Below are 21198 nucleotides of genomic sequence, written 5' to 3'. Positions count from 1 at the left end.
CGATTAATTTAATGGAAGAAACCTTTTGAACAGCCGTAGTCCGTAAACTGCATACGTGCCGGGCTGTGATTGGCTGGACTCGTAGAAAATAGATTCATAAAAACCGGAACGTATATACCTTGTTATAGGGGAGCTGACTGTATTGGCTATGCAAATTGCATCACCTATGATATATACCAAAAAGCATTCATCATATGTGCAAAGTAGCACATTTAATCTATGATTGGGATTTGAAATGACAGAAAAAACCAAGAAGAAACAATGCAATTTATTTTTTGTTGTCATTTCTGCATCTTTGTAACAACTGCATAATTGTTGATTGATGATAATGCATTCTCTGCACTACTATATAACAGGAAAAACCTTCAGCTAAATAACAGTTATGAATGTTTTACACAGAATTAACTGTTAAAGTTTTCATTTTGCTTATAAAAGTACATCAACTTTGCAGGGTTTTATAACAATGGTTGATACAATCACTGAAACCATTGCTAAAGTTGACTTTGTCAGCCAATGAGAAGCATTCTCATATTTATTGTGTCATGGACATTATAAACATCATAACAATTTTTATGGTTTCTTACAAGTCTGCAACAAAATGATACTTTAATTTAAAAAATAAACACTTTTCTATAAGATAATATAGGTGATAAAATTTCAATGCCTCCCACACACAAAAAAANATTATTAGGAAAAAGCATTTACTTAGCCAGAAATTAGCTCAATAAATAAAATTATGCAGAAAACGAACATTTTCAACTGCTTTTAGCAATCATCCTCAAGTTAAGAACTTATTCGGAAACATAGAACATACGATGGAATGTAATAAATTTGAATTATAACACAAACATCTGATTGGTCATTAGGAGTTACGTGTTTGTATCCAGATGTAAATATCTAGATGTAACATTAATACTAAATATCCAATAACACCTTCCAAGCTGGGGATAATATGTTGTCCTTGTAGTTGATAGCCATGTTGTTTTTACTAGCCTTGTAAATTTCTAGCATTTCCAGGTATTTAAGTAGAGAATGCTTCCATATGTGATGAATGAGACACGCATTATCCATGTGTATCCACACATCCTCATCCAAAGCATATGTGGCTAAAGTCATATTGGTTTGCCTTTTATTAATGACATAAGATGTTCTTGTAAAAATTGCTTTAATGGACATATTGTAGCCCCGATGTATTGTAGATGCCAGCCGTCTCTGTTGTCCTGCAACAGTATGGAGTATACTCCCAGATGGAACAACTTATTGTGAGGGTCTTTGCTGTTCCTAAGAAGCATATAGATGATGGGGTTCTGTAGACCAAGGAAAGGTTGTTGTAATCTTCTATTTCTATGTATGTAGCCATCAGCATCTTGTTACACTGCACAATCTTGAATTTATGTTCCATCATTCCCATATTTTGGTGTTGCTTTTTTGGTTGTTGACTAAATTTTTTATTAATCTAGGTGGGTACCCGTGTTGGACAGCCAACTGATTCATGTACTACAATTCATGAAATCTCTCCTGGTAGTGGATGAGTGTGTGAATGCCCTTTTTACTAAGGCTCTAAAAGCCGCCATCTTATAATAGAAATGATCATACAAGGACATTGAAAATTGGATTGTATGTGGGTTTGTGGTACACCAATGTATATGTATGTATACATTGGTGTACCACATCCTGTATCTGACATCAATTTTCCAAACAGAATTTAAGACACAATTCAAAGATAGAATATGTATGAAATTAACAGTTGACATTATGAGAGGTTTGCTTCAACTGTTAATTTCAACTTGCTCAATTTTATTGAATTTTTGCTATTTGGAAAGCTGATGCTGGGCTAATTTAGTCCAAAGCATTTCTTTTCCAATAAATATTTTGATTTCCTTAAAGTAGCCTTTTATTGTCAGAACTTTGAATAGGAAACCAAGTTTCATGCAATTGTTTGATGACAAAACTTCTTATAAATTTTGAAATCTTCTAATTTGGTGATTTCAAAGTTCAAAGAAAATATTGAGAAAGTAACTAACTTACAAATGATATAAGTATGAGGGTGGTTTTTTCCAAGCTCCGATAGTCCATAAAAAAACAGTCAAGTGTAAATAACAAAATGAATTTATTACCAAAAATTAGGTACAAACATGATTACTTTTTGACATAATCACCATGAAGATTGAGGCATTTGTCATATCTGTGGATGAGCTTTTCCATCCCCTTGTCATAGAATGTCGCTGCCAGTGAATTGAGATGGCCTTAACAACGTTGTTTTGAAGAACGTCATTAGTTCATTAGTCTCAAACCTCTGCCCTACCACGTTTTCGTCTCCTAGCCACGTTTTCAGTTCAGGAAAGAAGTGGATGTCTTCACACATTAAAAAGTTTTAAGCTGGGTGGAAGTCTTCACCACCTTTAAACACCCAGCGTATAGCCTCAATTTAGCGCCAAGCGACTTCTACCTCTTTCCTGAACAGGAAAAAATGGCTAGGAGGGCAGAGGTTTGAGACTAATAACAATCTTCAAAAAACATTAGGGCCCATCTCAAGTCATTGGCGGCAACATAGTTATTTCTATCAAATTCAATATAAATAATGGTATTATTGAAAATTATTTTGATTATAAATTAAAACACATTATGTATATATACAGAGTAAGAAATGCCAAGGATACGGAGTTACTCTGCAATTTGGAATTCTTTTATTGATAAATTCTGCAGCAACTTCAGCCTTAGATTTTCCAACATCTTGCGGCCTGCAAATTCATATCAATATTTTAACATTTTTATTAAACTTCTTAACCAGTTACTAATAGTAAAAATATTTTACCTAAATAAAAATTGCCTATTAAGATTTGATATTTCAATAGTATCCATATCTATGACATCAATATTTCTGAAGCCCATAAGAGCCTGTATACAAAAAAATTAACATATATAAAATTTACTCAATTTTAATATACGTAATATGTAATATAAATATGATACTTTGTTATCATCAGTGCCAAGTGCTATAGTGGATTAAAATTAAGGCATAGATATTTAACTAGATCTTTTGACTTGTCAGCCCTTGTGAGCACTAGATTATTATCTTTCAGCCACTTTTGAGAGCTAATCAAGCTAGAAAATGAACTATATGACCTTGACCCTCATGTTTTAAAAGAAGCTAACGCATGAGTCATAAGCCTAGCTACACAAGTGACAGAAAGATTAAAGGAGAGATATAAGAACAAAATGACATGGATCAGAAAGCACCAAGAAACTTGCTATAAAATGCTGATCAGACCTACGGTTATATGCTGGGACAGCATCAACCTGCCTACTTACATAAACGAGGCATGTAAATACGACCCTAAATATCCCCACTACCTATAGTTATGCATGTTAAACTCATGCCGGATATTGAGCAGGCATTAGAGGGCCTGAGTGAGATCAAGAAAGAAATGTTCAGGTGGGAAGTTGCACTTAAAATCAAGCACGAAAACCATAAAAGAGACAGCGAACCACTTTGGTCTTATATCAGAAAAACTCAAAAGTGGCTGAAAGATAATAATCTAGTGCTCAAAAGGACCAACAAGTCAAAAGATCTAGTTATTATGAAGAGAAGCACATACAACGACCTTCTGTCAAAATAGATATTTAAATTATTGTTTTATATTTGTGTACTGTTGTTATATTTATATTTTAAAATTTTCCTAATAATTAATACATGACTAACTACTAGATAGTCGACAAAAACACTTACTTAACCAGAAATCCAGATCAATAAATAAAATTATGCAGAAAATGAACATTTTCAATTGTTTTTTAGCAATCATCCTCAAGTTAAGAACTTATTTGGAAATGTAGAACATATGATGGAATGTAATAATTTGAATTATGACACAAACATCTAATTGATCATTAGGAGTCACACATTTGTATCCAGATGTAAATATCTACATGTAACATTAATACTAAATATCCAATAACACCCTCCAAGCTGTGAATAATGTGTTGTCCTTGTAGTTAGTTGAAGAATGTTAAACAAATTTACAAACAGAAACGGCAAAAGCCATGTTGTTTTTACTAACCTTGTAAATTTCCAGCATTTCCAGGTATTTAAGTAGAAAAGGCTCCTGTATGTGGTGAATGAGACATGCATTATCCATGTAAACCCACACATCCTCATCCAAAACATGTGGCTAAAAGTCATAGTGGTTTGCCTTTTATTAATGACATAAGTTCTTGTAAAAATTGCTTTCATGGACATATTGTAGCCCCAATGTTTTGTAGATGTTAGCTGTCTCTGTTGTTCCGCAACAGTATGGAGTGTACTCCCGGATGAAACAACTTATTGTGAGGGTCTTTGCTGTTCCTAAGAAGCATATAGATGGTGGGGTTTCTTCTGTAGACCAAGGAAAGGTTGTTGTAATCTTCTATTTCTCTGTATGTAGCCATCAGCGTCTTGTTACACTCACAATCTTGAATTTATGTTCCATCATTCCCATATTTTGATGTTGCTTTTTATACTTGTTGACTAAATTTTTTATTAATCTAGGTGGGTACCCATGTTGGACAGCCAACTGATTTATTTACTGAATTCATGAAATCTCTCCCTGGTAGTGGATGAGTGTGTGAATGCCCTTTTTACTAAGACTCTAAAAGCCACCATCTTATAATAGAAATGATCATACAAGGACAATGAAAATTGGATTGTATGTGGGTTTGTGGTACACCAATGTATATGTATGTATACATTGGTGTACCACATCCTGTATATGTATCTTGATATCCAGGAAATGTGCAACAGAGATATGATGGGCAAACCACTATGAGTTTAGCCACATATGCTTGAACAAGAATGTGTGGGTTTACATGGATAATGCATGTCTCATTCACCACATACAGGAGCCTTTTCTACTTAAATACCTGGAAATGCTGGAAATTTACAAGGCTAGTAAAAACAATATGGATTTTGTTGTTTCTGTTTGTAAATTTGTTTAACATTCTTCAACTAACTACAAGGACAATACATTATCCACAGCTTGGAGGGTGTTATTGGATATTTAGTATTAATGTTACATGTAGATATTTACATCTGGACACAAATGTGTGACTCCTAATGATCAATTAGATGTTTGTGTCATAATTCAAATTATTACATTCCATCATATGTTCTACATTTCCAAATAAGTTCTTAACTTGAGGATGATTGCTAAAAACAGTTAAAAATGTTCATTTTCTGCATAATTTTATTTAATGAGCTAAATTTCTGGTTAAGTAAATGTTTTTTCTTAATAATATAACAAATTTAATATTACAGCATTTTGTAATATAATTTGAATGTTGTTAAGATCTAATGATTCTAAACTTTTGATCAACATATGTAGTATGACTTCTGTGGAAGAGAGGACTATAAAAATAATTTATCCATCTTCCAAAGAAACAATTTCTTGGGAAAGTGCTATATATATTAAGTAATTTTTTCAGTGTAGAATAATTTATGTATTATGGATGTTTCATATGTTGTCTATGATAAATATCAGTTTATTTGTTTGTGAATGATTGCAGTGTATTGTGATGCAAATGCTTTTATCTGCAGTTCTGTTTAGTACAGTATATTTGGTATATTTTTTCTAATACTATCTGTGACTATGTTTATGTCTAAGTGTGCAATAATTTATGTTCATGTTCAATCTTTTGTTGTATATTCGTTATTTGGCTTCATCTATGTAAATAATCTGTTTACTAAGAGCTTGCACTCTAATGTACAGTCTGTAAAGAAATTATAAACTCAAGTGAAATTTTTCTGTGTTTTAATTTCTTTTCATCCACAGTCAATTGTTGCTATATGAGATGATTTTAATTAATTAGTCTTAAGAATATATAATGAAATAAACAAGTCTTTGTATTGTATCATTTTAATAAACAATCATAAATTTGAATGATTTCTATTGTCTCAGATCAGATCAGAGATTTTCTGTAGGTATCATCTATAATTTGTTGTCTTTTAACATGTATACTCTGTAATTTTTTGTTTATACAATGATCTTGTATGGCAATCATGTCATTCAGCTTCTATAGTCTATTTATCCTAACTTGGCACCTATTGTAAACAAACTAAGACACACTTCCCATTGTTTATTGGCTTAAACCCACGTCCATCAATTAGAAACCGCGTTGCATCTCATTCGTCCGCAGAAAATAGTTGTTCGTTATTTATAAAATCATTAATGAAATACTAGTCACTTAGCAATGTTTATAAATGTAATTATTTCATACTTGTTAAATTGTTATTTTAATGAATATTTGCACATTTCGAATCACTAAAAATAAACTTTTTCCGGTCATGAGCACTATAATGTCTTGGTTTCGTTTTCCATTCATTACAATAACTATCATTATTTCAAACTGTGTGTTGTCGAACAAATAACTGAAGAAAAACGGAGAAAATGTATCAAACATATAGAAAAAGAAGAACAACGAATGTGGGAACTTGATGAGATTTTAACACGTGCAGAGAAAGGGGCTTAACTGGTCAACACGTGTCTAGCCACTTCTGATTGTGATTTGACCAATAAAAATCTCCGGCGGATTAATACGACAAAATCTTTGTTTACAGTAGGTGCCAAGTTACGATAAATAGACTATAGTGCCTAACATAAAAAGTTTTTTGTTATATTCTAGCCTGAAAAAAATTAAATTGACTTAATTAAAGTACTTGAGTCATAATTAATTTGTGTTTGGAAAATTTTTAATAACATGCATTTATCATCCTAACATTATTTCAAATTTTATAATTACCAAATTTTTTAATAATTCACATCCTAAACCACCAGCACCTACAACAAGTATTCGACATTGTTCCAAAAGAAATTCTAAAGCCTAAAAATAAAAATATAATAAAAGTTAATATACTGCAGCAGAAATATTTTAAAATTGTACACAAAACAAAAATAGTAAAGTTAATGTCTTCCAATATAATTGTTTTTTTTTGACAGCAACAGAAATATTTAAATGAAATTTTAAAAAAAATTTTTATGGTATTTAAATTAATATATAATAAAATAAATATAAAATAAGCTTTTGTCTTTTGATCTCTTCAATTTTGATATATTCAAACATATCTTCAGTAGATAAAAATTATTATTATTATAATTATATTAAATTAAGAACTTGATCTAGTTTTAAAAAGTTATCATTTTGATTATTCAAAATATTTAAAAATTAATAATAATAATAATAATTGTTTATTAAAGCTACTAAAATATTAGATTGAGGAAAATGTTTCAAAAAACTAAAAATATTTATCATTCATAACAAATTTTAAAAAAAGTTAATTTTATTAATATCATTATTATTTCAGTAATGACTAAGCATTTATAATAGGAAAAATAATATTGTCCAACACAATATATATTTAATAAACAGATATTAAAATATTTACATGGGAACCTGCTTCAAACTGAGGATGACTTAATGGTCCTGTTCTTTCAAGGATTTTACGAAGATGATTCCATCTACCAGGCCAATCACCTCTGAAAATATATAATTATCTTAAAATTTATTGTTGAATATTTCAAATTAAATCATCTACTTTAAGCAGAAATTGTAATTATATATAAACACACCTTTTTGTACATTTCCAGCAATTCTCTATAGTTTTAACAAACATTTTCAGCTTGATTTACAGGCCTTCTTCAGATTAGGAGCCATTCTATCAGGTAACCAAAAAAGTTCTGTCATTTTTTGTTGAAAGAAAACAAACATAAAAATGTATAGGAAATAACACAATTTATTCATCAAAATAATCACCCTCACATTCAATAACCTTTTCCCAACAGGAAACAAGCTTATAAATTCCATTTTTATAAAAGTCACGATCTTTAGAGTTGAAAAGCTTCTCTAACTCCGTTTCCATAGCCTCTCTATTTCTGAACTGTCAATTTTACAAATGATTATCTAGGCTTAAAAATAGGTCATAGTCAGAAGGGCTAATGTCAGGGGAATAAGGAGGGTGCAAAAGAGGTTCCCATCNAGTACGAGCCTTATCCTCCACACTAAAATCATTATTTCTAAATCTTTCAAACCACTTCTGCGCAGTCCTTACACTAATTACAGTTTGATTATGAACAGTATTTAATTTTCTGGCTGTATTTGTAGCATTCTCATCACTTAAAAATAAAAAGTATAAAACATGTCTCTTATATTCATCTGTTACTTCCATTTTAACGAAAATAAACAACTGAAATGTTCCCAATTCTGAACAGTATTATATGAATGAGATCCAATTTAACACTTCAGTGTAAAAAGTATCACATTAGATTGGCAATTTTAACAGCAATACAAGATTTTTCTCAAAGTCATAAAATAGGCATGAACTTACAGACTGACCTGATATATTAAGTAATTTTTTCAGTGTAGAATAATTTATGTATTATGGATGTTTCATATGTTGTCTATGGTAAATATCAGTTTATTTGTTTGTGAATGATTGCAGTGTATTGTGATGCAAATGCTTTTATCTGCAGTTCTGTTTAGTACAGTATATTTGGTATATTTTTTCTAATACTATCTGTGACTATGTTCATGTTTAAGTGTGCAATAATTTATGTGCATGTTCAATCTTTTGTTGTATATTTGTTATTTGGTTTCATCATGTAAATAATCTGTTTACTAAGAGCTTGCACTCTAATGTACAGTCTGTAAATAAATTATAAACTCAAGTGAAATTTTTCTGTTTTTTAATTTCTTTTCATCCACAGTCAATTGTTGCTATATGAGATGATTTTAGTTTTAAGAATATATAATGAAATAAACTGTTTGTATTGTATCATTTTAATAATCAATCAAAAATTTGAATAAGTTCTATTGTCTCAGATCAGATGAGAGATTTTCTGTAGGTATCATCTATAACTTATTGTCTTTTAACATGTATACTCTGTAATTTTTGGTGTTTATACAATGGTCTTGTATGGCAATCATGAATCATTCAGCTTCTAGTGCCTAACGTAAAAAGTTTTTAGTTATATTCTAGCCTGAAAAAAATTAAATTGACTTAATTAAAAGTACTTGAGTCATAATTAATTTGTGTTTGGAAAATTTTTAATAACACCTGTTTATCATCCTAACATTATTTCAATTTTATAATTACCAAATTTTTTAATAATTCACATCCTAAACCACCAGCACCTACAACAAGTATTTGACATTGTTCCAAAAGAAATTCTAAAGCCTAAAAATAAAAATATAATAAAAGTTAATATACTGCAGCAGAAATATTTTAAAATTGTACACAAAACAAAAATAGTAAAGTTAATGTCTTCCAATATAATTGTTTTTTTTTTTGACAGCAACAGAAATATTTAAATGAAATTAAAAAAAAAAATTTTTATGGTATTTAAATTAATATATAATAAAATAAATATAAAATAAGCTTTTGTCTTTTGATCTCTTCAATTTTGATATATTCAAACATATCTTCAGTAGATAAAAATTATTATTATTATAATTATATTAAATTAAGAACTTGATCTAGTTTTAAAAAGTTATCATTTTGATTATTCAAAATATTTAAAAATTAATAATAATAATAATAATTGTTTATTAAAGCTACTAAAATATTAGATTGAGGAAAATGTTTCAAAAAACTAAAAATATTTATCATTCATAACAAATTTTAAAAAAAGTTAATTTTATTAATATCATTATTATTTCAGTAATGACTAAGCATTTATAATAGGAAAAATAATATTGTCCAACACAATATATATTTAATAAACAGATATTAAAATATTTACATGGGGACCTGCTTCAAACTGAGGATGACTTAATGGTCCTGTTCTTTCAAGGATTTTACGAAGATGATTCCATCTACCAGGCCAATCACCTCTGAAAATATATAATTATCTTAAAATTTATTGTTGAATATTTCAAATTAAATCATCTACTTTAAGCAGAAATTGTTGTAATTATATATAAACATACCTTTTTGTACATTTCCAGCAATTCTCTATAGTTTTAACAAACATTTTCAGCTTGATTTACAGGCCTTCTTCAGATTAGGAGCCATTCTATCAGGTAACCAAAAAAGTTCTGTCATTTTTTGTTGAAAGAAAACAAACATAAAAATGTATAGGAAATAACACAATTTATTCATCAAAATAATCACCCTCACATTCAATAACCTTTTCCCAACAGGAAACAAGCTTATAAATTCCATTTTTATAAAAGTCACGATCTTTAGAGTTGAAAAGCTTCTCTAACTCCGTTTCCATAGCCTCTCTATTTCTGAACTGTCAATTTTGCAAATGATTATCTAGGCTTAAAAATAGGTCATAGTCAGAAGGGCTAATGTCAGGGGAATAAGGAGGGTGCAAAAGAGGTTCCCATCCAAGGGTCTGAATTGTGTCAGAGGTCACACACGCAACATGAGACCTATAGCATTATTGTGTAGGAAAAGAACGCCTTTACAGTTCACTAAAGCTGGCTGTTTTTTCAAAAGTGATTGGTGAACTCAATGCAGTTGGTCACTGTAGACATTAGCAGTAATAGTCTGGCCAGATAGTATAAGTTCACAGTGAACAAATCCATTTGCAGTCCACCATATGCACAATATTGGCAGGTGCCAATTGATGAAGTATCCATTTGCTGAGCTTGTAAACTTTCCCAAGACAATGCAAATGTAAACGGACAGTTTCATCACTTACGGAGAACCTTTGTGCTAACATCTGACAAGTTTGAGCAGGATCTTCTTCGATTGCAGCCTCTAATTCATCATCATTCTCATGGCGCATCTTTAAGCGACTCATTGCCAGAAAAAAATTTTGTAAACCATCTTTGAGTGGTGTGTGCTGACAGAACCTTGTCCAAAAGCCTGGCATATTTTTGAGCCATTTGCACAGCATTTGTTCCAAGTTTAAATTCATACAACATACAAGCACGAATTATAGAGTTTGGAGTACTCATCTTCAGGTCAATTTTTATAATATTAAGAGATAACCTTTCCACTTCTCTTTATATAAGGTGAGTCAGCATTAAATCTTGATTAACATATTGCTGGAATTTTAGTGCCATCTATTATGTATTGCATGTAACATTTTTTAAACTTTGTAGTTTCACAAAAAACGACAGAACTTTTTTGGTTACCTAATAATTGGATGGAGTTATGTTGTGTTTCAAAATGAAACAATTCAAAGTTTCTTTGAGGTTATTTAAATTTATAAATCTCAAGTTACAACATAACAAATTTAAATACCCTCAAAAAAATTTTGAATTGTTTCATTTTGGAACACAACATAACTCCATCCAATTAAAATGGCTCCTAATTTTTTGAAGAAAGCCTCTAAAACGTTCGTTAGAACTATAGAGAATTGTTGGAAACATATGAAAAGGTGTGTTTATATATAATTTATTTAATTATATATAATTTAAAGTTAGGTATTTCTTTTGATTACTTTTTAAATATAGCATATCTAAATTTAATACAGATTATACATAAAATATTTATTTCAAATGCTTACAGATATATGTTTTATCATTTATTACTAACTAAAACCTTTACTAATCCAGCATATTATTTAAGTAAACAGTAACTAACATTTTCATCTGTCTTCATCAGCTATTTTCAGGTTTATCAAACATCAACCAAGTGGAACATAATGAACATAAACTTAGTTATGTATTTAAAAATTTTATATTTAAATGCTACAAACATTATTTTCAAATCATAAAATGAGATGATCCACAAGAAGATCTTGTTGATAACATTTCATTTGGTTGATGTTTGGTAAACTTTAAGATAGGCAATGAAGGCAGCTGCAAATGATAATTGGTGTTTACTGTATTTAAAAAAATATTCTGCTGGATAAGTAAAGGTTTTCAATGGTAATATAAATTTCAGATTAAATTTGTTAGATTTAAGCTATTATAATTGTATTCTTTATTGTACACTATATGGCTAATGAATTAGAAACCTTTATTTAGTTCCCTANGAAAGTGATGACAATGACTGCGTGGATCTGTCCTTCCTCATTTCTGATAGCAGCAAAGAAGAGGAATTCTTGGGGTTAGAATAAAAACATGACAGCCTTATTTTTGTTACTTTCACTGTTTGCTGACTGTTTATGATAGTAAAGATAGCTCTTAGTATGTTACATGGTTGACATAAAATTTTTCTTAACTGCTGTTAACTTTATACAGTTGATATAAAATATTTTACTACAGAATTTGGTTCATAATCTTTTTTTTTCTGAATTTGCCTCCTTTAAAATTGGGTGCGTCTTATACGGCGAAAAATACAGTAATTTATTTTTTAATTCTTTGAAAAGGAATTTTTTTTGTTTAATTTTCTCAAGAGTTTCGTCGATTATGATTTTCTTTAAGTAAGTTTTCTTTTTAAATGTATTATTTATTTCTAAATATTTTTCTGGAAGGTATTTGTCAATAAATATTAATAGCATAGACATTAGATAATCTGCAAGTTCATCCACAGAAAGGTCTCTTGTGTAATAATAATTCCAAGAGAAACAGGAAATAAGAGCACCTGTAATAATTTTATTGATAAGTTATTTATTTTGCATCATTTTATAATTCTTCTTTCTCCTTTCACTATGTCTTTATTGGGAATAAAGACTAGTAAAGGAAGGTGATCCAAGACTAAATACTGATGAATCAAAAATTTAGCTTCACTTACGTTAGTTAGCCCTATGTCTAATAACAACGGAGTTTGATTGCTGTACCTAGTGGGCTGTTTTAAGTCTGCTAAAATTGTAAGATTTTCAGTTAAGCAAAAGTTAATTAATTCACTAGTACTTACTGAATCTTCTTTAAGCAAATCAATGTTAAGGTCTCCGATAATTAACAATTTATGATTTCTATATTTGCTATTTGTTTTATATGAGATCACCGTCTGTAGTAGTCGAAAAGTCTACTGGAATTTGTTGCCAGAGAATGGTATAGAGTCACCAACATATATTTATTACAGGTTATCATTAAAATATCTATATAGTTTTACATAAAAGTTAAATTTCATATTAGTTCATAATTTAGATTCTTGTTAATGTATAGGACGATACCGCCATGTTCACCTGGTGATCTTTCAATTTTCTCTTCTTGATAGTCGTGTATCTTTGGTGGAGGGTTGCTTTCATTTTTCCAGGTTTCAGTCAGTGCTAGTATGCCAAAATTTGGCATAAAATTTGGCATAAATTTGGCAAAAAATACCAGATTTGAGTACCAATAGGATTACTACAGTGGCCTTGCACAGGGGCCCGGTGGATTTCATCATCGGCATCTATTTCTCCCCCTTCGAGGACGATGAAGAATGTATAAAAGAACTCAGTGGTGTCACTCACAAATTAACGGGTAAAAGTTATATAATTGCCGGTGATTGCAATGCCAAGNCTCACTGTTCTGCTCCAGCCCAAATAATGGCTAATCGAAGTTGTAAGATCCTACAAATCAACACACAGAAGAGCCAAGCAGCATGCTCTTTGCTTGTCAAGACTGCCAACGACCTGGATATAGATCTTATCCTCATCCAGGAACCATATACGGTTAAAAATGAAATAGTATGCTTCGGCTCCTGGAAGGTGTTTAACACTAGGACAGACAATAATAGAGCAAAATGTGGGATACTTATACGGAATGCTGACATTAATGCGGTGCTAGTACCAGATTTGAGTACCAATAGGATTACTACAGTGGCCTTGCACAGGGGCCCGGTGGATTTCATCATCGGCATCTATTTCTCCCCCTTCGAGGACGATGAAGAATGTATAAAAGAACTCAGTGGTGTCACTCACAAATTAACGGGTAAAAGTTATATAATTGCCGGTGATTGCAATGCCAAGTCCTCCCTGTGGTTTCATGAGGAGGAGGATGCCAGAGGTCGGCTAATGCAAGATCTCATCAATGAAATAGACGCAATCTCATTGAATACCTCTGATCTTCCAACCTTCCAAACAGCCAGAGCAAAAGGTTGGACAGATATCTGTCTAGCCCCAACAAGCATAGGAAACCAGATAATAAGCTGTAGTACTCTGCTTAAGGATTCAGCGAGTGACCACAGGTATATCCTCACCGAAATTGAACACCCACATCAAAACAGCGGAAATGTTGTCCCCCATTACAGGAAACACACCAACTGGGATCTGTTCAGTGCGNAATTATATATATATATATATATATATTACCTCCACTAGTCACTGTATTTATTTTTTTTTTTTTTGCTTTTTCAACAGTCTAGTTCTATAGACTTGGGCGTAGCCAGAGTTTTGTTATGGGGGGGCCTAGTGGAGGCCAACCTGACAGAAAATTGAATTATTCCAAATTATTGTTCATTATTGGGCACCGAGGAAGCCGTTCATCCTTTTTTAGTATTCAAAACTTTTATTTTAGCTTGAGGTTTTTACAAATCGACTCAACACTTTTTCAACTGTGATTTCCTGGGGGGGGCACCAGGTTCTCTGGGAGGGGCCGTGTCCCCCCTGGCTCCCCCCTAGCTACGCCCATGTCTATAGACGAAATTTCTGTTATAAGGTGACAAGTGTTCGTTTATGTAAATATTTTTCCTCATTTACTATACCACAATTATTTGCCGTGATGCACAGTTTCTTTTCCTTAATGATATTAATAATTTTCTGCTTTATAGTGTTTGATATATGGGAACATATACAAACCATTTAGCTCAATATTTTGCAAAGTTTGACTCCTTATCAGTCCTGCTGATTCTTCATGGTCAGACTAAAACCTCTCTTAAACTACATAGCCTAAAGAAGCTTGACTCCAAATACTTTAAAATTTAAACACCAGATAGAAGAATAAATGTTTTTTTCAACTTCCCATTTACATGTGACACAATGGTAATTACCGGTGCATTATCATTTGATTTCATAAAACTGACCAATGAAAGCTCAGAGAAATCCTTTATAACATTCATTCGTAATTAAATCGGTAATAAAAAGTTAGAAAATACGTTTTAAATTATTGCAATTTTTGATACTAGATTAACTTCCGAAATACAGTATAAATTTTTTGTTTTATATCTTTCGATATAAATTTTGTATGTGTCGACATTCTCTAATTTCGGTCTTTCACGGTTCATTGCGACAACACTGATTCAGCCTCGTTCACAATCTCCATGATAAAAGCGAGTGGGATAAAATGAGTCATCAAATAGACCTTCAATTTAAATTATATTTATCGAATTAATAAATTTTATGATATAACGATTAATAAATAATATAAATTAAATAAAATTTTAAATTTCTGAGTACTCGTGTTGTTAGTTATTATCGAAAGACAGATTGCGAGAGTAAGTCTTTTTGGAATAAATTCGGCTGAGAATTTAAAATTCTTAAGTTCTGAAAATTGTTTGTTGACAGTTTAGCCCCTGTTTAAAAGGATGTGTGATAGAGAGGTGAGTGGAAGTTATTCGTATTTTTTTCATTCGAAATATTGTTTTCTTAGAACAATGGTTTGAGCGTACTTTTGACCAAAGGAAATGAATTTATTAATATAATAAAAATGGAAATTTTGTTATTTTATTTTAACTTGCTTATTTATATTCTTATTGGTACTTATGGGTTAAGAGGACGCCGGTCAGAAATAGCATTTTTTCTAAATTTAAACCTATTCTAATAATTTGGTTGATAATAATTATGTTAATTTATTAGAATAGGTTTAGGTTAGGTTAGAACGTGCGTCCCAACTGTTTTCTTTCTTTCGTTTGCTGGAATCAGAGATGACAGTCCACGTACCGGCAAATACAGTAGGTGATATCTACAATCATCCTAATTGATTTTTTTTTCATTTTTACAATCTTATCAGTAAATTTTCTTCTTTTTAGATTTAAAATTACTAGTCTATTGCTATTTTGATATTTTCATTCAAAATCGCGACTTTGATCGCTATTTCTGACTGGCGTCCTCTTAACCCATAAGTACCTTTTTATTATATATTGTTTCTGTTTTAATAATCGGTATTCTATTGTAAGTAAAAGTATTTTCTTTATGATGATGGCACGGACTAACTTGTCACGTGATCAAACATTCGTCGTGAAAATTGCCTAAATAAATATATATGTGTTAATACAGTTTTTTCTGTTATAAATAATAAATATTTGTGTTATAGAAGTGGACGTGGAGAGAATTTACTGTTTTAGAATATAAAGATGATTGATCGAATTAATTTGAGTTGATTCGAATAAAATTAGATTCAAAAAATCAACACCAGGGGACCTATTCTGAGTAGTATCGTTAAGGGGTACGTTCGTTAAGTCGAACGAGTTAAATCGTTCGAAAAGTAGTAGTCTCGCTCAGTGCGCATGCTCTGCGGTGATGCCGTTTCGAACGAAACTCTAACGAAGTACAGTGGCTAGAAAATATAGTGTCGAAAGCGCTTATATTCCTCCATTATAACCGTTCGGTCCATACATCGAGGTTAGTGACGTCACAGACAAGGTGGCGCTGATGTCAATCGTAGTGCTACTTTCGCTTTGGCTACGTGATATCCTTTCTTACAAGAACATCGAAAGCGATTAAATTTGTGCTTGTAAAGTGAATAAATCCTTAGGAAATGGCTGAACAGAAACTTTACTGACTTGTGTATTTCTAATTTATAGATATTACTCTACTGTAATTTTTAATTCTTTTATTTTTGTCGAAAAGGGTGAGAAATCTACATGCATATTAATCTGTAATTTTTTAAGAGAGATTTTTCAAATATAAAGTGTATATGCATGGGTACTTGGCAGTAGACTAATAATCGTTTATTTGTACATACTTAATTTTGTAATTTTATATTGGGACAATAAAGTAACATTCTGCCTTTATATTTTATATACTGTGTAGAATTTAATTGTAATTTTAATATTGCTTTATACTATGTCACATAATACTGTGAACAGTATACAGTATTATGTAACTGATGGCATTTGCTTAATAAATTCTATTTTAGGCCCTCACAGTGGAAGAGGTTCACAAAGCCATATAAAACTTACATTTTATTATTAAAAATATGATAAATTCTGTATTTTTTTAGTAAATATGAATAAACCTTGTTGTTAATAAGGTAATAACAAGAGTAGATTACTCTTGTACTCTAAATAATACTTGTTTGTACAGCACTCAACAGCTGTAATGTAAAAATAGACAATACAGTGTAGGCTATTTGATTTAATAAGAATCTTAATTAGCTTTAATAAAATGAATTCCTTCATAAATGTTAATAAAGTAATACTATATAATAATTGATTGCTAGTGATATGATTTATTATCGATCTAAATTCTTTTACTTGGCTACAGCACATTTACTATGCTTAAAAATCCCACTTAAAACCAATATAAACATAGGATGATACAGCCAGTGTAGCACAACGATTGACAGCAGCGCCTCTTGCGGCAACCTTCAATATAGGGACAGAAAATAAGCTCGATTTCGACACTATATTTTCTAGCCACTGTAAACGAAGTTCACGAAGGAAAGAGTTGGTTTACTTCGTTAAGAAAATGGCTGCCGACGATATCGATGTTTCTAAATCTACTCGAGTGTTTAAATTGTGAATTAAAAGGAGAAATGATAGAAATAACTGTCCACCAGAAGCAATCTAAGAAAAATATTTCGGATAAGGCTGCACTAGCAACATTCATATCTTCGATTTTAGAAACAGCCATTTAGTTATAAACGAATCGTTCGAAAAGTCTAACGAAATAAAAATAACGATGACGTCATTCTTGTTTAACTCGTTCGACTTTACGAACGTACCCAAGCTAACGGATACGATAAAAACCAGTTTCTATCAGAACCACGTGATTTGCGTTTAATCAACCGTGAGAATGCAATTATGTACTCTGACAAAGAATTTAAGTTATTTTCGCCTATCGCGTACAACAGTCAAGGTACAGTAGAACCTCTATTATCCGGACTAATTGGGGATGAAGGTAGTCCGGATAAGGAAAAATCCGGATAATCGAAACAAATACTTTAATTTGTCTTTTAATGATAATACAACACGTTTTCTTTTCAATGTCATATCGGTAATATTAAAATTAAATACTGTAATTAAATCGTGATCAAATTTTCAAGAAACAAACGTTCGTATTGAATTTGGACTACTACTGACCAACGCTACCTATTGTTTAAAAAACCCTCTGGTGGCACAAGAGAACGGATTTTATACAATAAAAAGCAGTTGAAACTGCATTTTTATGAATAAAAATTTGACAAACTTTATCGTTTTATGACGAGTAAAATTTTTTCGTCGCGTTCGTGGCTTTTAAGTAATGCATAAACCTTCAAGGTGCGAGGCCCTTTGGACCGCGAGGCATAGGCGGTGGCCCACGTTGCCCATGCCTTACGCTGCCCTTGGTCATAGAAATGATGTAATTTGAAAATAAATTATTTATTAATACGTATGTCAAGTTATATTTTTATTACGACGCAAATATATTTAAGAGTTTACGACCACTGTGTTGGGTGAGACGACGTTGAAACAAAAAAGTTATGCATTCCATCACGTGCATAAACAGTATCGTAATTTGCCAAGTGAAAATCAGCAAATTCATAAAATTTTTGTTCATTTTGAACAATCCGGATAATAGAAAATCCGGATAATGGAGGTCCGGATAATAGAGGTTCTACTGTATATAGAGATAAGGTAGCGCAACTCGCTTTGGTGAGAAAAATGCTACTGCAAATGACGTCACCATCGAGAAACTTCATTCACTACCGCTCTGTAACATGTACTGTTTGTCAGAAACACAATCTTAGAGAAACGAATGCACCACAAAATGCAAACAACGGTTAATAAACAATAAATTTTTATTGTTTTATAGAACATATATAAATACCTGCTGAGGAGGGACGATTATGTCCGAAACGCAAAACTGTTTGTGTGTCCAGGTATACGAAATAAAATAAAAATTGTTTTCTGTTAATCTTTGTAATTTTATCTGTAAAACCAGTATAATAAGTCCTGATAATTGAAGATACGAATTTATAGTCGGAAATTTACATATTAATAGGAAAAAAGGACATTGAGGCAATTTAATTACTCCACGAGATATTACTAGTGATGGTGAAACGGAGTTGCCCTGTTTGATTTTGACATTATAAGTTGAGAATAGTTTAGATATTGTTGATGCGAATTGATTTCCGGCTCCTTTCATTTTTAATTTATATACCAGTAGTGGAACAAAGACAGAGTCAAATGCTTTTTGAATATCTATAAATGCAACATATACTTTCCTATGTTTTTTATTCNCGACGCAAATATATTTAAGAGTTTACGACCACTGTGTTGGGTGAGACGACGTTGAAACAAAAAAGTTATGCATTCCATCACGTGCATAAACAGTATCGTAATTTGCCAAGTGAAAATCAGCAAATTCATAAAATTTTTGTTCATTTTGAACAATCCGGATAATAGAAAATCCGGATAATGGAGGTCCGGATAATAGAGGTTCTACTGTATATAGAGATAAGGTAGCGCAACTCGCTTTGGTGAGAAAAATGCTACTGCAAATGACGTCACCATCGAGAAACTTCATTCACTACCGCTCTGTAACATGTACTGTTTGTCAGAAACACAATCTTAGAGAAACGAATGCACCACAAAATGCAAACAACGGTTAATAAACAATAAATTTTTATTGTTTTATAGAACATATATAAATACCTGCTGAGGAGGGACGATTATGTCCGAAACGCAAAACTGTTTGTGTGTCCAGGTATACGAAATAAAATAAAAATTGTTTTCTGTTAATCTTTGTAATTTTATCTGTAAAACCAGTATAATAAGTCCTGATAATTGAAGATACGAATTTATAGTCGGAAATTTACATATTAATAGGAAAAAAGGACATTGAGGCAATTTAATTACTCCACGAGATATTACTAGTGATGGTGAAACAGAGTTGCCCTGTTTGATTTTGACATTATAAGTTGAGAATAGTTTAGATATTGTTGATGCGAATTGATTTCCGGCTCCTTTCATTTTTAATTTATATACCAGTAGTGGAACAAAGACAGAGTCAAATGCTTTTTGAATATCTATGAATGCAACGTATACTTTCCTATGTTTTTTATTCAAATGGAGTTGTATTATGGATGACAGTAAAAAAATAGCTGGTTCTGTTCCTTGATTTTTTAAGAAGGCATATTGAAATTGAGCTTCAATATCTGTTAATTTGGTCCAGTATTGAAATCTTGCAGCTAATAATGAGGTAAAACACTTTCTTATGGTTGATAATAATGCTATCGGTCTATAATTATTTGGAGAAAGTCTATCACCTTTTTTATGTATCATTGCAAGTATTACTGAACTCCAGGAATCTGGGTAATTGATTGCTTTGTACATGAAGTTAAACAGATGTAACAATTTCTTTAACAACTTTGTTTATTAGTAGAATTATCTTTGGATAGCCTGATATTTTGTATTCGTTGGTTTGGACCATTATAATATGAATCTGTCATCTCAGCAATTCGTGCATTAAAATCTCCTAATAAAAGAGTATATGGCATAGAATGCTGCCAAAGCTCCAATGTTTTAAATATTTCATTTAAGTTTTGCCAGGCAATTGGGAGGAATATAAGTGATCATTACTATTATGTGTTGATAGTCTTTATTTTCAAATATCGGTTTATTCATTGACAGTAAAAGTAGAATGTAGTTATCAGATTTTTTGATTTGTTGTATTTTCTAAAATTGTTTTTTTAACAGGATACACAGCCCATCACTTGGACGGCCTGGTCCAGAAGGTTTAATTGCTGGAACTGTTATTGTTATATATTTATTGAAGAACGTTGAATTATAAAATAAATCAGATGTAACCCAAGTTTCGGTTATACCTATTATTTCTGGATCATAATTTAATTGAAAATAATTTATTGATAGAAGTTTATTCTTTAAGCCTTGACTATTCCAATTTAAAACTGTAGTCGGATGTATGTTTTTATTAGTTTTTTCTTGATGAGGTTTATTTTGTTGTAAGGATCAACTTGATGATTTTGGTGGAGCAGAAAAAGGCTGAAAGGTATCCACGTAAACTAATTTTCCTATATTAATACTAAAAGTTAATTTATTGCGGTTTATTAACAGAATGTTGTTGCGTAGTTTGATTGATTGATTTTGTTTTCTTAATTCATAATATATTGGCAATAAATGTTTTCTTCTTTTACGTGTTTCTTTGGTAAGATCTGGTGCTATCTGTATATTACCCCAGTCTTCCA

The 21198-nt window shown here is 31.1% G+C and overlaps 1 protein-coding gene across 1 annotated transcript in view; it reads right to left on the bottom strand.

Annotated features, from left to right (window-relative positions):
- Nucleotides 1–9862, bottom strand: part of LOC111635613 (NEDD8-activating enzyme E1 catalytic subunit-like) — a 37554-nt gene extending 27692 nt beyond the window's left edge. The window contains exons 1-5 of the mRNA XM_023380623.1: nt 9768–9862; nt 6772–6852; nt 2816–2898; nt 2638–2741; nt 994–1106 (exon numbers count right to left, since the gene is read on the bottom strand). Of these exons, the coding sequence (XP_023236391.1) occupies nt 994–1106; nt 2638–2741; nt 2816–2892 (294 nt within the window). The 5' untranslated portion in view covers nt 2893–2898; nt 6772–6852; nt 9768–9862. The remainder of the gene's footprint in view (nt 1–993; nt 1107–2637; nt 2742–2815; nt 2899–6771; nt 6853–9767) is intronic.
- Nucleotides 9863–21198: the final 11336 nt, after the last annotated feature.

The sequence above is a fragment of the Centruroides sculpturatus genome, unplaced genomic scaffold, assembly GCF_000671375.1.
Source record: "Centruroides sculpturatus isolate CEXI.00-Female unplaced genomic scaffold, Cexi_2.0 scaffold727, whole genome shotgun sequence".
NCBI classification, from domain to species: domain Eukaryota; kingdom Metazoa; phylum Arthropoda; class Arachnida; order Scorpiones; family Buthidae; genus Centruroides; species Centruroides sculpturatus.
This window is presented reverse-complemented; position numbering and strand designations above follow the sequence as displayed.